We start from the raw sequence: 16,361 nt of genomic DNA, 5'->3' as shown, positions 1-16,361 counted from the left end.
AATATAACCACAAGCATATAATCCCTCACCTTAAACTTTGCTTTTGAAAATATCTGGATGAAACCCATACACGAACAAGTAAAGGAAGAATATAAACTGAAATTTGGTGTCTCTCAAAGTATGCGTTAACCCTTACATATACAAGTTTTAGAAAATTATAGATAAAGCATGAGTTTTATTCTAAGTATATCCCTTAGTCGAATGAACAACAAAAGAAAATTAGGAACATAAAGCTTTAAGAGTTTTAGTTTGATTAGGAAATCTAAAATAAGTGGACGATGGTGTCACCCTTTTATTTAAAAAAAAAAAAAAAACAAACGTGCATGTACTACAATATCAAAATATTTAAAAGTAAGACTTAAACCAAAAGATAGTAATTTGATTTAAAAACTTAAAAAAATTAATCGAATTCTTTTGTAACTAAGCTACTATTTCCAAAGCAATTATCTATGTATATTAAATAAATATATATACAACCTAATAATTACAAAAGCACTAACCAAATTGTGTTCATCACAAATAAAACAAAAATAAATTAATCTAATAAAAAAACGAACTTTGCAACTAATATAATTAATTAACACAGTGTTAAAAAAATACACACACACACACACACATATATATATATATATATATATATATATATAATGGTTGCTTGCATGTATATATCTCCTAATAAGATAAAGAATAAAGATGATAAAAGAGTTCTAGTTCTAATAAGAATCTAAATAATAATAATAATAATAATAATAATAATAATAGTCTAGATAAAATTAATGGTGCATATCTATATATCATGTAATTATTTAAAAAAAAAATAAGCTAGACAAGAAATTACTAATAATTAAACTTATATAATAAATCTAAATATTAGGGGTGTTACAACCTATCCCACTTAAAAAATAATTTCGTCCTCGAAATTTCTAGTCACGTTTCTTGAGTTTTCATAACTTGTTCTATCAAAATTGAACATAATAGTACTAGAACGTAAAATCATCATAAAAAAAAAATATCATGTAAAACATCATAACGCCGTATACTTAAACAATTAGAATACATACCTTGGAGTCGATGCAGCTCATGAGTTTCCAATGACTAGGCTTACTTAACCTTTTGAAAGCCATTTTTTTTTTAAAAGACACGAGTCTACAGGAACGTAGACCCGCTCTGATACCACTATGTAACGCCCCAATTTTCATAAACTTTTCAAACTAAAATCTTGAAGAACTAATAGTTAAAAATAAAATTCCTTGACTATCACAATTTAAACTAATTTAAAATCAACTTGCTAAAACTAATGTAGTAACATGGAAGAAAAAGATAAACTAAAAGAAAGTGACATGTTCAACTTAAATTTCTATGGAAATACTAAATCTCTAGTCATTCTCGACTTCCATGGCCACCTCGACTTCAAAACTGCAAAACTGAAAGATAAGGGATGAGCATATTGAAAATATACTCAGTGAGAAACCATGCAAATATTCACATACGCTTAAACATGCAAATACTTCACATTGTCATACACATACTGATAATCTGATGGGCGAACTGAGAGCCCCTGAACATGTATTTCAACATGGCTGAATTTCTGAACATGTATTTCAACATGGCTGATTTTCTGAACATGTATTTCTACATGGCTGAACATGTATTTCAACATGGCTAATATTCTGAACATGTATTTCTACATGGCTGAGCAAGTATAATCAAACATGAAATAAGAGCATATAAAAACATACATGAATATAACCACAAGCATATAATCCCTCACCTTAAACTTTGCTTTTGAAAATATCTGGATGAAACCCATACACGAACAAGTAAAGGAAGAATATAAACTGAAATTTGGTGTCTCTCAAAGTATGCGTTAACCCTTACATATACAAGTTTTAGAAAATTATAGATAAAGCATGAGTTTTATTCTAAGTATATCCCTTAGTCGAATGAACAACAAAAGAAAATTAGGAACATAAAGCTTTAAGAGTTTTAGTTTGATTAGGAAATCTAAAATAAGTGGACGATGGTGTCACCCTTTTATTTAAAAAAAAAAAACAAACGTGCATGTACTACAATATCAAAATATTTAAAAGTAAGACTTAAACCAAAAGATAGTAATTTGATTTAAAAACTTAAAAAAATTAATCGAATTCTTTTGTAACTAAGCTACTATTTCCAAAGCAATTATCTATGTATATTAAATAAATATATATACAACCTAATAATTACAAAAGCACTAACCAAATTGTGTTCATCACAAATAAAACAAAAATAAATTAATCTAATAAAAAAACGAACTTTGCAACTAATATAATTAATTAACACAGTGTTAAAAAAATACACACACACACACATATATATATATATATATATATATATATATATAATGGTTGCTTGCATGTATATATCTCCTAATAAGATAAAGAATAAAGATGATAAAAGAGTTCTAGTTCTAATAAGAATCTAAATAATAATAATAATAATAATAATAATAGTCTAGATAAAATTAATGGTGCATATCTATATATCATGTAATTATTTAAAAATAATAATAAGCTAGACAAGAAATTACTAATAATTAAACTTATATAATAAATCTAAATATTAGGGGTGTTACAGCGCCTCTCCGAATTAGTCACGCTATTTGAAGCCTGCAAGATGCACGGCTCTGGTTCTTTGCATTTGTAGAATTTTGGAGGTAAGGGGAAATTGCATGAGCTCAGTCATCCTGTTTGAGAAGAAGAATCCGTCAGTTCAAAGATTTTCACTGCAAAGATTTTTGCTGCAAACCAGAATTTCAACTGAGATGAGAGGATTTGGGAAAAGAAATGAGGACATTTGAAGCCCTAATCGACAAATATATAAAACTAGAAATTGTAATTTGCTTAAAATCATGGAAAACGACATCGTTTAAGGTAATTAGAGACGTCGTCGTTTGATAAGCCGGCGAGGCGTGCCACATCACCTTTACGGGAATCCACATCAGCATTAAGTTGACCGGAAAATTAATCCGGAAGTCAATTGCAACAAATTGAAAGGTAGTTCAAATGTTGGCTATAATTGAAAAGATTGTCAAAAAACCAGATTTTGGTATAAAGTGAGGTATTTTGATGCAATTTGCCCTAATTATTAATGTCAATCTACATATACTATAACTAGTGAAATAATTGAGCATAAATAATGTACACAAGTAGAGGCTCTGTATGTGTGGACATGGTGGCCGGAAAAACATAAAATTACGGTTAACTTGTAACCCGCCATCATCATCATGTCATCCACATTATCCATCTCCACCTTATCCCCCATCACCCACCATCGCCACCTCCGGCGCTGCCCCGCTCCATCACTCTCCATCAAGAACTCCTCCAACGGCAAACCGCCGCCAACTACCAAGGCCACTTCATGGGTGAGCCCGGACTGGCTAACCTCTCTCACCAAGTCACTCGGAACATTAGGCCCCAAAGACGACTCCAACATACCCGTCGCCAGCGCCAAGCTGGACGACGTGTCGGACCTTCTCGGCGGCGCCCTCTTCCTGCCGCTCTTCAAGTGGATGAACGAGTACGGCCCCATCTACCGCCTCGCCGCGGGCCCCAGGAACTTCGTCGTCGTCAGCGACCCCGCCATTGCCAAGCATGTCTTGAGGAATTACGGCACCATTTACTCCAAGGGCCTTGTGGCTGAGGTTTCTGAGTTCTTGTTTGGCTCCGGTTTCGCCATTGCTGAGGGTTCTCTTTGGACGGTAATTCTGCTTCTGTTTTCCTTTACATTTCGCCCTAATTTTGCTTCTGTTTTTCTCTTTATGCTTGCTTATTCTTCAAGGGAATTGAATTGGATTTTCGTTTATGTTTCGAATTGAAATGCCTTCAATGTGTTTGCTATGTTGTTCCCCAAAAAATTACGGGTGTTTTGGAAGAGATTTGAGTATAGCATTTTTCTAATTCGCTTTAACTCTTTGGACAATCATGTAGGTGATAACACAGACTTGATCCTCTCCTTCTCTAGCACTAATTTTTTGCAACCATTGGTTTTTGGAGAAAATCTTTTGACAGTAGATTTTACGAGTCCTCTTGTTTGTTCAATAGAAACAGCAACACATGAATCATGATGAAGCTTGATACTTTAAAACATTGATATGTCCCTGATTCTGAGTTCTATTATTCTTACTATACGCGTGTAATGTTTTGAGGTTAAAAGTATGCTTATTATAGGTAAGGCGCAGGGCCGTGGTTCCATCCCTTCACAAGAAGTACTTGTCGATAATAGTTGAACGGGTCTTTTGCAGATGCGCTGAGCAGTTGGTCGAGAGGCTGAAGCCCAATTTACTCAATGGCTCTGCCGTAAACATGGAGGAAAAATTCTCGCAGCTTACTCTTGATGTTATCGGACTAGCTCTATTTAACTTTGAGTTTGATTCTCTCACGACCAATAGTCCAGTTATTGATGCAGTTTATACTGCACTGAAAGAGGCAGAGCTCCGTTCAACTGATCTATTGCCATACTGGAAGGCAGGTGATTCCTTTGACTCTTTCCAACCGTGGTATCACTTAGATAGTAAATGCTAACTTTTCTTCTCCCTTTATGTGTATATGTCACCTTTCAGATTAATGCTTTATGTAAAGTAATACCAAGGCAAATTAAAGCTGAAAAGGCGGTTTCTATAATAAGGCAAACTGTTGAAGAGCTCATAGCAAAGTGCCGGGAGATTGTAGAAGCTGAGGGTGAGAGGATCAATGAGGAGGAGTATGTGAATGCTACAGATCCAAGCATTCTTCGCTTCTTACTTGCCAGCAGAGAGGAGGTAGTGAAATCTTTGATCAAACAAATTATTTGTGTATCTGTTTGCTATAAGTTGCTTTAGCAATTTTTTTCGTATTTTGTTCCAGGTTTCAAGTACCCAGCTGAGAGATGACCTTCTATCTATGTTAGTTGCTGGCCATGAGACCACCGGTTCTGTATTAACTTGGACAGCATATTTGTTAAGCAAGGTGCAGTTACTAATCTCCTTCCAATGGTTCATCTTTTCTGTATTGTGAGCGTGTTTTCACCAACTTAACTACAATTTCAGAAGCTTCTCCACTTCCAACTCTTTTTAGGATTCATAACTCTCAAGACTTTTTTGTATTTTTTTTTTTGTTATTGATGTAGTTCTTTACATGTTTTCTAATACAGGATCCATCCTCTTTGGCAAAAGCACAAGATGAAGTTGACAGAGTTTTACAGGGTCAGCTTCCTACCTATGAAGACATAAAGAATCTCAAGTTCTTGACACGTTGCATTAATGAATCAATGCGTCTTTATCCTCATCCACCTGTAAGCTGCCAAACTCCCCCTCACGTTGACAATATTGTTCTTGGTTTTGATCTGGAATAAATATTTCATTAGGTCTTGTTAAGACGTGCTCAAGTTGATGACTTGCTACCTGGGAACTACAAGGTCTCGCCTGGTCAAGATATCATGATCTCAGTCTATAATATCCATCGCTCTGCAGAGGTATCTTTTCACCAGATTCCAAAAGGAACAACTCAAAGTCTGATAGATATGGAAGCTGATTTGAGTGATTCTAAGCTAATATGACTCGAAGCTTTGAATGGTCAAATTATTTCTTTTAAATCTAGTGATCTCTTACATCCCCAGTAAAGCTAGGCTATTTTAGATCGAGAGGTGCAGGTGTTTCGGACTGCTGTAAATTGTGTTCTTTTGATTCCTTCGTGCAATACAGATATGAGCGTTCATCTCTTGCATCTTATATTCTGGAGCATTAAGCAATTAACTTTTTTGTTGTGTATTTTGAAGGTGTGGGAAAGAGCTGATGATTTTGTTCCAGAAAGATTTGACTTAGATAGCCCAGTTCCAAATGAAGCGAACACAGATTATAGGCATGCACGCCATCTTCACTTGTTTCTCTTGTGACTCTTAATAGTTTTGCAGCTAATTCATCTCCAAATGCTAGTATTTCAGATATATCCCATTCAGTGGAGGGCCACGCAAATGTGTGGGCGATCAATTTGCTTTACTCGAAGCCATTGTAGCCCTTGCAGTACTTTTACAGCATGCGAGCTTTGAGTTGATCCCAGACCAAACTATCGGCATGACTACTGGAGCCACTATCCACACAACAAATGTAATTCTTTTTATCAACCCCTAATTTCTTAATTATAAGGTGCTATTTTCAGTCTTTTCCATAAGGCCATCATTTTGGTGGTCGATGGCAAAGTATTGATTTTAAGAATATTTAAAAGTGAGTGATTGGCTATTCTAGAGAGAGAGAGAGAGAGAGAGGTCTCTTGCCATATATTTGGCTTGTTTTGCAGTAATTGAAATAGCATGACTCTGTTGCAGGGCCTATACATGAAATTGAGCCAAAGACAAACTGCATTCGCCTCTGCTGCTGCAAATCCCTGAATGTTAGCTCATGCAATTCATGATTTCTATACAAGGCGATATCAGTTGGTTGCATTTATTAGCTTTGGCATAATCCACAATCAGTTTTCACTTCTTCAATTCTACGTCGCTGCTTCTCGGCTAAGCTGCATATAGTGTGTAATGTATTTAAAATAATACCCTACTGTAATTCTGCATTTGTTGATGAATTTAAGCTTCTAGTTCATTTCAATTTCATGTCGTTGTAGTTGGGCTGTGTTTTTTAATTTTATTTTGAATTTCTGCTATAAATAGCTCGACATAGAGGTTGTTGTGAGAGTGACACAAAGAAAAGTAGTGTTGCCTGCATTGCACAACTAGACTGCCTCAAGAAAGCTTGATATTACAAGAGTGGAGAAAGAGAAAGTGTTGTCGTTTACATTCCACCACTAGGTCATCTCAATAATTATACATTATGAATTTGTGGCTAACTATTTACTTTACCCTAAATATTGTTATCTCCTAGATATTGTTATCTTGGAGCAGAATAGTTGGATACCATAAACCGGAGTTGGTATATAGCATAAAACCGAGTTGTTGCGTTAGTTCATATTGCTCCTCAACTTCAAGTAACAATCATTTATCACCCAACTAACTACTAGTAACTACCTTCAATTCTTGTGCAACGCAATCCACACAAATATTATTAGCATCGGATTACAATTTTAAAGATGTGTCAATAATCAAGAATTATACTCCCTCCGTCCACGAGGTGGCACGGATTCTTAGAAATTGATTAAGTGTGTGAGTGGAATAAGGGACCCATTTTTATTGTGAGTAAGTAGTGTGGGGTACACTTACCAAAAAAGAAAATGGATATTTATTTGGTGGACAGGACTAAAAAGGAAATACGAGTATTCATTTCGTAGACAGAGGGAGTAGTGTTTTTTAATTTTATAATAATATTGTATTTTATAATACCAAACATGGGACAAGTATATTATGTATTGTTGTTCATTGTGTAACTATCAACTTAAAAAAATAATCCTCTTATTGAAATCATCGATCAATCGACCTTATATTAAACTATAAAAACGATGAGACTGCAGATTGTGAAACTCCCAAGGTAAATAAGCTGTGAAATTATTAAAAACAAAGAAAACAAATTAGCTTTTAACTTGGGTAAATTAATGTATCCTCCCTCTCAAAAAAATAAAATAAAAATTAATGTATCCTCCTCCCCTTTTATGCATGATCCGTATATATTCCCTTAATTATGACCTTGAAGCTAAATAATCTCTCTTTTTTTCTTCACGAGGATGATTTTGAATATATACACATCTTTTTTATAATTTTTGTGCAATTCAAATCTAAGTGGAAGGAGCGGGAAATAAAATTTAAATATACGACCTTACTTCTCATAAGTTGGTTCAAATGCGGATTGATACGATTGAGAGTTGGTCTTGATTTACTGTGGACTTTAAAGTGCATTTATGAAAATTTTATTGAAGTTTTTAAACAAAGAATCAAATAACAATCAAATTTGATGAGTATTTAGATTTGAAAGTCAAGTGATATCAAATTTATTAAATTCTCCCTTAAAATAATCAATAAATATTTAATATGTTACTTAGTAGCATAAAACTCTAATGAAGTTGACTTTATACCATAATGAAAATAAACGACTTATTCTTGGATAATAGATTATAAAGTATTTTTAGCAAAATAGTAACAATTTAAGTATTTAATTCTTAATTCATGTGATCTTTGAACTTAAAATATAAGTTCTCGGACGATGAATCATAAACACTATTTATTCTAAAACAACTCATTTATCAATTAAACTCTATTAAGATCTAGATCTGGAGACACGGATTGACTTATATAAATATATATAGTTTAGACTTTCAACAAAAAGAAAGAAAAAATCAATAGCGTCAAGTCATTATTCAACAGTTGATCTTTGACAGACGTAATATAACTACACAAATAGGTGAACTACTAGCTAGACTTTCTTTCTAAGCATTAGCTATGAATATATTAATCTCATAGCCCAACTCCTAACACGGTAGTACTAGTAAAACCTCGTTTTCACTATTCACTTTCTATACAATTACCTTTAAATCGCACATTGATAAATCGAATTAGACGAGTCATCTATTATGTTAGTCTAAGAAGAGTTGGTGGATTGGAATTCACAGTCTTTCAAATTATAAGCCCTTAAACTCTATGGATTAGGAGGGCTTAATTAATAGTAGAGTCATTAGTTGCCTATTATGAGGGAAATTATTTGAGATCTAATCTCCAATTCCCCCAACTCAAGAAAAAGAAATTAGCATTCTAATAATAATATTACTTTTTTCTTCTTACGTATATTTTTGTGTGGAAATTAAATTAAAGCCCACTGCATGATGAATATTAATAGCACATGTAGAGTGAGAATTGGAAAACATAAATGAAATAATAGTCCTAGTATTCTCGCATTTGATTGAGGCAAGTGGTGTTTAACTTTTAGTGAATTTTGGTTGAAGCATGGAAGTTGGAAGTTGAGTGGTGAAGAAACAATGGCATATATGAGCACGTGAAATCCAAAGGATGAACTACTCACTATTCATTTCTAACATACATATAGGTTGAGAACAATGACTAGCCAGCTAACTGCATTGTTTCTATCACTACAACACTACCAATCCTCACTTTACAAGATATCTTCAATGCACTGTAGCCCACAGTGAGACACAATGTTGAAGATGCAGAGGCCAACCAACAGATCATCATCCAAACAAATTAGACACAGATTTGATTTCAAGTTCTCCAGTTTTCAAGCACTTCAGGTGCATATGTGATTTCATCGATCATGTTTTTCTTCCCACGCTTAATCTCGTTTTTCTATTACAACTTCAAATCCTGAAAAACAATATGGCACATGCACGTTTGTATTGGCGAAGAATCTCAACATAAAACACCACACTTTTCTTTGAGTTAATTATTTCAGTTTAATTTTGATTCTGCAGGTGCCAAAGGGATGGGACAGGCTTTTTGTGTCTCTGGTTTCTGCAGAAACTGGGAAGACAATAGCCAAATTGGGGAAGGCACTTGTTAAGAATGGCAGTTGCCTCTGGTCCGAGACAGTATCCGAATCTATCTACATTTTGAGATATGATTCTTCTAAATCCTACGAAGAATGCCTCGTCAAGTTTGTTGTTTCAACGGTACCGTTTTCAGATTCTACTCGAGATTACGTAGTTAGTGTGGTGGAGAATGATTATGGAAATGTGTTTCAGGGCTCAACAAGATCTGCTAACACCCTTGGAGAAGCAATTATCAATATGGCACAACATACCAGTTCAAGGGCCTCTGCTGCAGTTTCACAGCCTCTTAAGAAATGCAGCTATGGCACAATTTTTCAGGTCCAGTATTTGTGTCAATGCTTCAATATGTTATTAAAAATCATATCTACCCATGTAATTGACAGCGTTGCAGTGACTGTTTATATGGTTTTCAGGTCAAAATTCAACGCGTAAATCTACCTAGATCAAGAATCAGGTTGGTGTTTTTATGACGGATTCTGATTTCTTGGTTCTGGACTTTAGAACATCCAGCTGACATTGTTTTGGTCTTCCAGAGACGAGGAATCCAAGAACTCCGATTCTCAGGAAAAAGTCGAGGATGTGGATCATTTTGGCGCGGGGAGCAAGTCACGTAGATCAGATAATTCAAGTGAAGATCCGGCCACCTCCTCTCGTCCACTGCAATTAGACACTGAGGTCTTTCGAAACTCTCATTTTGTTAATGTTTGTCCATTTTGTGTGTTGATTTAACAAAAGGTTGCATCATGATTTCTCAGCAGGAAGCAAGTGAATCAGCAACTGTTGTGATAAACAGCATCAGCTCTATGGAGGGATCCTACGAGAGGGAAAACTCATTTGTAGAGAAAGATTCGAGGAGTGATGAATATAGGTCTCATGAGAGACGAGGCAGGGGAAGCTACGGCGGTGGTCTACTACCTGAATTTTACTCGGTTGATGATGATGGTGGTGGTGGTGGTTATGATGATTCACCATCAAACCAATCACCTATGCACTTAAGAGAGAATTTCCATAACGAAGCAGCAGGGAGCAGGTGGTCAATGTCGAATGTAGGTTCTTCAAGGAATCTTCTGGAAGCTGCAGAAGACACGATTGAGGAACTCAGAGCAGAAGCCAAAATGTGGGAGAGAAACGCTAGGAAGCTGATGATTGATGTGGATATATCGAGGAAGGAGTTCTCCGATCTGTCAAAGAAGCAAGCAGAATCGGAAGTGGAGCTCTCAGCCGCGTATGCAGAGCAGGATGGCTTAAGGAGGCAAGTGAAGACAGTGATGGAAGAGTTGCAACAGTTGGCCAAGAATGAGGCTAACAGAAAAACTCCCATCATTCAGTCTCAGAGTCTGCAAAAGGAGCTGGAGAGTGAGATTAAGTACCAACAAGATTTGAATTATGATTTGTGCCAACAACTGAAACAAAGCCAAGAATCGAATATTGAGCTTGTTTCTGTTCTTCAAGAGCTCGAGGAAACAATAGAACAACAGAGGATTGAGATGGAGAAACTTTCATCCCTCAAGTTGAACTTTGCAGATTTACAGAATTCTTTGGATCAAAGTTCAGAGGAAAACAGGACTTTGTTGCTGCAGCTGGAGCAACTCCGGGAGTCAGAGAAGAAGCTGAAATCTGATATTCAGTTGCTCGATGAAGCTTTACGGGATAAAACTGGTGAGTTGGAGAAGGAAAGGGAATCAAACAGAAGGATTCTGTCACAAGTGGAAGGGGAATATTATTGCAAAATTTTAGCCAAAGAGAAAGAGATTGCCAGTTTGGAAGGGAAGCTATCAGATTACATCAAAGATGAGGAGTTGAAAGGGAGTGCTGAAAAGGATGTGGATCTTATCAGAGAGATAGAATCCTTGAGAGAGAAAGTCAGGGAGTTGGAGAAGGACTGCACATGAGCTCACTGATGAAAATCTTGAACTCTTGTTCAAGCTCAAGGATTCGAATAAGACTGACATCAGAAAATGCCCGTCGTTTGACTCGATCACAAGTGAGAATCCGGCGTCTTGTCCTAGTGAGGAGTCTGAAGTAAGTGACCCTAGATATCAAGTTTCCAACATGGATGAAGAAGAGCTCAAGAAGGAGGTGAGTGAGGAGGTGCAGATTGCTGGCGTTGAAAGCTCTCTGCATTTTGCTGAAATTTTAGAACAAATGGATATAGCTTTCCACCTTCTGATGAAGCCTTGGTATGGAAGGTCTAAGAATGGCCGCGATTATCTTCACGGTCTCATGATTTCGGACAAGGTTAGCACTACTAGAATGTCGGTGGAATCTATCCATAGCCTCTTGCTGGAGCTCAACGAGCTCTTGGAAACGAGGATTGCTGAGTCTGATGAAATTCTTAGGAATCATGAGATTGAGATCAATGGTAGAAATGCCACTATATCTGAGGCTAGAAAGAAAATGGAAGAGAGAATTTTGGAAGTTGAAGAACTTGGAAAAATGAAGACCAAAAGTGAGGAGAATAGTGCAAAACTGATGAGGGAATTGGAACAGAAAAGATCTGAGATTGGTTATATGGAGGCTGATCTTCTGTCAAAGGGAAAGGAGACCGGCATTCTTTTACAGCAACGACAGGAATTAGAAGCAGAAGTTTCCGAACTTCAACAGAAAACGAGCCGTTTGGAGCATGATTTAGAAGTGGCATTGAGAGAGAGGAAGATCTCCTCAGAATGCATGAAGAATCTTCAAAGTGATGTCACAGCTCTTAGAGATGCTGTAAGTTCCCATGTTTCTGCTAACACTGATCTTGAAAGAAACATAAAGCAGCTAAAAATAAAAAGTCATAAATTAGAGAACAGTTTATCGGGATTGCAAGAAGAAAACACGCGGTTGCAGGAGTACATTTCTGATCAGGAAGCTCAACTGCATCAACTTAGAGATGAAAAGAGGGTGTGTTTGCAGGAATTGGAGAATTACAAATCTAGTGTAACTAGTCTCCAAGATGAGATCCGCAAACTCAAAGATGAAACGGACGTTCAAATATTGGATCTCAAACGAAAATCAGAAGATTTAAGGAAACAGTGGTTAGGAGCTCAAGAAGAGTGTGTGTACCTTAGAGAAGAAAACAAGTCGTTGCAGGCGTCTGCCGCTAGTGCTGTACTTGAAACTATGGAACATCAGAATTTGAACTCGGAAATGAAGAGGGAAAACCAAGAACTGAATGAAAAATGTTTGGAACTGGTGGACCAACTGAGTGAAATGGAGAAATGCTTGTCTGATTGCACTAAAAAGGTCGAGTCTCTGCAGGGCCATCTCGCCTCAGTGCAAGAAGACTTCGTGCTGAGAGAGAGCCATCTCAAATCAGAATTAGATGTACTTGTCAAAGAAAACAGCTACCAGAAAGAGAAACTTGCTGAAGAGGAGAGTTTGCAGCAGTTACTCTTGGAGAAGACAATGGAGTTTCTGAGCCTTCAGAAAGAGGTGGAATGCCTCAGCAAGCAACTATCCGATGCTCATGAAGAGAGGGAAAGAATTTGCATTAAGGTTTCCGGTGAAGTTTCTAGTTTGCTAGCAGAAAAGGCTGAGCTGCAAGCTTCCCTTCAAGAAGTTCAATGGGAAGCTGAATCTACCAAGGAAAAACTCAATGCAGCCCTGCAAGAATCTGAGTTGAAATGTTCAAGAATTGACAGATCAACTAGCTGCTTCTAATCAAAGTCTTGATAGATTTACGGCTGACTATGAGAGAAATATCAAATTAGTGGCAAATTACAGGAAAATCGAAGAAAAACTCAAGACGGACTTGAATGACATTGAATTGAAGCATACCATCTCTGAGTGCGAGCGCCAGCAGCTTACCAGAGAAATGAGCAGTTTGAAGGTTCAGTTGCAAAGCATGTCTGACCTTGAGGATGAAGTCTCAGTCTTAAAAAGCAAGCTCAAAGAATTCAAGCTCGATAAGGGAAAACTGGAGCTCGCGTTGCATGCTATTTCAGGGGATTATGAGGAACTGAAGGCGGAGAAGATTTCATTGTCTGAGAAAATCTCCTTCTTTGAGGATGCCATGTCTGAGTTGGAGGAACACAAAAGGAACAAGTCATACCTAGAAGAAAAGCTTCAGCAAATGGAAAAGGATTTGAGTGAAAAAGAGATTATATGCATCCAAAATGAGGATCTTAAACACGAGGTGACTGAGATGAAAAGATTGAACGTGCAGTTTCAGCAGAAGATGTACGGACTCGAGGTGGAGAAAGACGAGTGCTTGAAGAAAGTGCAAGCCCTTGAAGATAATCTAAAACTGATGGAGGAGAGAAATAACCTTCACAATGAGGTGCGTATATTATCACTTCTTTCTTTTCTTGCAGCCTTCAATAATATCACTAACTATCGCTCTTTCTCTCTTTCAGGGAGCTCATAATCTCGAGAATGGATTTGCTGAGAGGTGAGAATACGAATAACAAGTCTAGAATTGATCAAATCAACATGCATGCTAGAGGTTAATGCAGCTTTACCACTTGATATATGATTGATCAAATATTTGTGCAGGCAGAAAAAGAATGGTGCTGTGGTGGCAAGAGAGAGGTATGAAAGAACAAAGTCGTCACTGGAGACAGAGCTACGGGACCTGAGGGAGCGCTACCTAGAGATGAGTCTTAAGTACGCGGAAGTGGAGGGCCAACGTGAGGATCTTGTCATGAAGCTTAGAGCAACCAGGACTGGAAACAGGTGGTTCTCATGACTTCCCTACCTATATGTACAAGTATGCAACAACTTCTCATCAGTCTTAGTATTGCTCTTTTCTCTTAACTTGTTAATTAAGTAGTAAATGCACCAGCAAATCTGCTTCTGCATATTAGGACTAATAAGCTATGCTGTCACAGAGAGGTGTATTGTATACACATCACAGACACAGAATAAATGATCTAGCAAGTTGCACCTTCAAGAACCTGTTTCCTTTTGTTTCTACACATGTAATTTGTTCTACATTGATCACTGTAAAATCAGGTACTTAACCAAGATTAAGTTAACAACTTCTAACTTTTAACTTGTAAAATCAGTATAATTATTTAAAATAAATGTGATGGATCACATAAGTCTTATGCGCTTGATGATAGATCACCTAGCCTTTTAATTAAATAAAACAAGGAAAGTCAACTTTATATGCCATTGGTTCTGACTAATCTACAACTAATTAAAGGCCAAAATCTGTTTGCTTTAAGAAGTAAGTAGTAATCAATGAAGCATAAAAGAATAATCCGATTCTCAGCTTATGTCACTAGCCATGAACTTGAAATCTCAGTCAGATCAAAACGGAAAGAAAAAGAAAACGCGATATATATTATATACATATATGTATATAGTACAAGACTCACTAAGCTATGCAGTACAATAAACACAACCCCTTATAACGCCCCATATATATAAAATATAAATATTAAATGAAAAGTGGTGGTGACATACTTCTTCAGCCTTTAATCCGCTGTTAAACAAAGAAAAAAAAAAAAAAGAAAAGTAAAAAAGGAAAGGAAAGGCAGTGCATGTACGGCAGCAGGAAATTGATCAAAGTGAGCAACATTAATAAAATAAGTGGGAAATTAATAAGAGAATTAGATTACAAGTGTGTGTGTGTGTGTGAATATTGAGATGCCAACATAATGGCATATCCGATGGAAGATACCTCAAATCACTTCCTTTTTGAAAAAGGTAGTTAGTCACACCTCGTTCTTTTATTGCTCCCACGACCTCATTCCCAATCCCTCTTCCTTATAACACGCACACCAACTTTCTTCATCAAACTCTCTTAATCTTCGCCCACCACCACCATGGCCGCCGCCGAGGTCGAATCGCCTGCCGCGGCGGAGAGGGAGAAGCTGCATGGATCATGGACGGCCGGGCCGGGCCGGGCTTGATTGAATGTGGTGGGCCTTCTTGTCTTATAGGGCAACTTCTATCCTTTGGCATGTTCCAGTTTCCTGCTCTCTCTCTCTCTCTCTCTCTCGTGAGAGCCTTTAATATCGCTACTCCAATCTCAAGGGTGAAGCAGATTATTATAATAAATGTATGCTGCTTTTTTCTTTGAAATTAAATTTGTAATGCGCGCACAGTTCTAGGTTAATGGAAATAATGTGTGCTCTTTGCTAATTTACAGTTGCAGTTCAACGTTGTTTGTTTCCTTGTTGCTTTATTAGTATAGTTACTATTTACCTGCAGCTATATTCCACGCACAAAATTCATAAATTTAAGTGGTTTCTTCTTCTTGTAATTAATTTTTTTTTGAGAAGAAAGACGAACTTATATTAATGAATTTAAGTGGTTTCTTCTTCTTGTAATTAATTTTTTTTTGAGAAGAAAGACGAACTTATATTAATTTAAATCGGAAATAGCAATATTTGAAAGCCAGGTAGGAAACCCCGACTTCCAAATCATTACATCAGAAAGAGATAAAGCAAAACGAGCAAGCTCATGAGCTGCTCTATTAGCCTCACGACGAGCATGAAAAAACTCTAAAACCACAGTATCACGGGCATGAGCAAAGGTTTCGCATAAATCATCACAAAGCGAGTCGGAACCATGTTGAGAATCATGGAGTAAATGTATAGCCAAGAGGGAATCCGTATAAAGAACCACGGGACCAATATCATGCGAGAAGCAAAAACCGATCGCAATGAGCATAGCATGAAGCTCACCTAAGAGAACCGTTTCCGTGTAGCCAATCGGCTGAGTCATTCTTGTAATTAATTTTAACGTTACCTTTTTATTTTAGGTATTCAAATTAAACTTGTTCTTTAACATGCCAGCTTTATTAATTGTGGAAGCCGACGTCGATTTTGTGGGTAATATGGGGGAATTATGTGCACATCACTTATTCATTGGGCATGCGTTGTAAATAATATAGAATGTCGGATAATTTAGGGCCATAAGAAAAAGGTAACTTGGTGTCATCGAGAGTACCCTCATCTTGCATACAATAACATA

The 16,361-nt window shown here is 36.7% G+C and overlaps 4 protein-coding genes across 5 annotated transcripts; all 4 read left to right on the top strand.

The window, feature by feature from the left end:
• Positions 1-3,148: 3,148 nt before the first annotated feature.
• LOC130997867 (carotene epsilon-monooxygenase, chloroplastic) lies at positions 3,149-6,613 on the top strand. Its single transcript, XM_057923298.1, has 9 exons — positions 3,149-3,739; positions 4,209-4,505; positions 4,601-4,798; positions 4,884-4,985; positions 5,170-5,310; positions 5,383-5,490; positions 5,794-5,876; positions 5,959-6,121; positions 6,340-6,613. The coding sequence occupies exons 1-9, from the start codon at positions 3,266-3,268 to the stop codon at positions 6,400-6,402; spliced, it is 1,629 nt and encodes a 542-aa protein (XP_057779281.1). The 5' UTR covers positions 3,149-3,265; the 3' UTR covers positions 6,403-6,613.
• Positions 6,614-8,811: 2,198 nt separating this feature from the next.
• LOC130997865 (nuclear-pore anchor-like) lies at positions 8,812-12,032 on the top strand. Of its 2 annotated transcripts, none has more exons than XM_057923295.1 (6): positions 8,812-9,194; positions 9,375-9,572; positions 9,645-9,770; positions 9,866-9,906; positions 9,986-10,127; positions 10,211-12,032. In XM_057923295.1, the coding sequence occupies exons 1-6, from the start codon at positions 9,102-9,104 to the stop codon at positions 11,342-11,344; spliced, it is 1,734 nt and encodes a 577-aa protein (XP_057779278.1). In that variant the 5' UTR covers positions 8,812-9,101; the 3' UTR covers positions 11,345-12,032. The 2 variants fall into 2 exon arrangements, with proteins under 2 accessions (XP_057779278.1, XP_057779277.1); XM_057923294.1 differs by having other exon boundaries at positions 8,848-9,194; positions 10,208-12,032.
• LOC130998377 (uncharacterized) lies at positions 11,505-13,097 on the top strand. The gene has a single exon (XM_057923797.1). The coding sequence runs from the start codon at positions 11,505-11,507 to the stop codon at positions 13,095-13,097; it is 1,593 nt and encodes a 530-aa protein (XP_057779780.1).
• Positions 13,098-13,251: 154 nt separating this feature from the next.
• LOC130997866 (uncharacterized) lies at positions 13,252-15,527 on the top strand. The gene is made up of 3 exons (XM_057923296.1): positions 13,252-13,716; positions 13,793-13,827; positions 13,932-15,527. Exons 1-3 carry the CDS (start codon positions 13,252-13,254, stop codon positions 14,122-14,124), a joined length of 693 nt encoding a protein of 230 aa, XP_057779279.1. The 3' UTR covers positions 14,125-15,527.
• The last annotated feature ends 834 nt before the right edge of the window (positions 15,528-16,361 follow it).

This window comes from Salvia miltiorrhiza, chromosome 8 (assembly GCF_028751815.1).
Source record: "Salvia miltiorrhiza cultivar Shanhuang (shh) chromosome 8, IMPLAD_Smil_shh, whole genome shotgun sequence".
NCBI classification, from domain to species: domain Eukaryota; kingdom Viridiplantae; phylum Streptophyta; class Magnoliopsida; order Lamiales; family Lamiaceae; genus Salvia; species Salvia miltiorrhiza.
The sequence above is the reverse complement of the archived record's forward strand: the minus strand, read 5'-3'. Positions and strand labels throughout refer to the sequence as shown.

Coding starts and splice junctions, on each gene's coding strand:
- LOC130997867 (XM_057923298.1), top strand. CDS start 3,266: ATGTCATCCACATTATCCATCTCCACCTTATCCCCCATCACCCACCAT. Junction 4,506..4,600: donor ATCTATTGCCATACTGGAAG/GCAGGTGATTCC, acceptor GTCACCTTTCAG/ATTAATGCTTTATGTAAAGT. Junction 4,799..4,883: donor TACTTGCCAGCAGAGAGGAG/GTAGTGAAATCT, acceptor ATTTTGTTCCAG/GTTTCAAGTACCCAGCTGAG.
- LOC130997866 (XM_057923296.1), top strand. CDS start 13,252: ATGAGCAGTTTGAAGGTTCAGTTGCAAAGCATGTCTGACCTTGAGGAT. Junction 13,717..13,792: donor GAAATAACCTTCACAATGAG/GTGCGTATATTA, acceptor TCTCTCTTTCAG/GGAGCTCATAATCTCGAGAA. Junction 13,828..13,931: donor GAGAATGGATTTGCTGAGAG/GTGAGAATACGA, acceptor ATATTTGTGCAG/GCAGAAAAAGAATGGTGCTG.
- LOC130998377 (XM_057923797.1), top strand. CDS start 11,505: ATGGATGAAGAAGAGCTCAAGAAGGAGGTGAGTGAGGAGGTGCAGATT.
- LOC130997865 (XM_057923294.1), top strand. CDS start 9,102: ATGTTGAAGATGCAGAGGCCAACCAACAGATCATCATCCAAACAAATT. Junction 9,195..9,374: donor CCAGTTTTCAAGCACTTCAG/GTGCATATGTGA, acceptor TTGATTCTGCAG/GTGCCAAAGGGATGGGACAG. Junction 9,573..9,644: donor TCAAGTTTGTTGTTTCAACG/GTACCGTTTTCA, acceptor AATGTGTTTCAG/GGCTCAACAAGATCTGCTAA.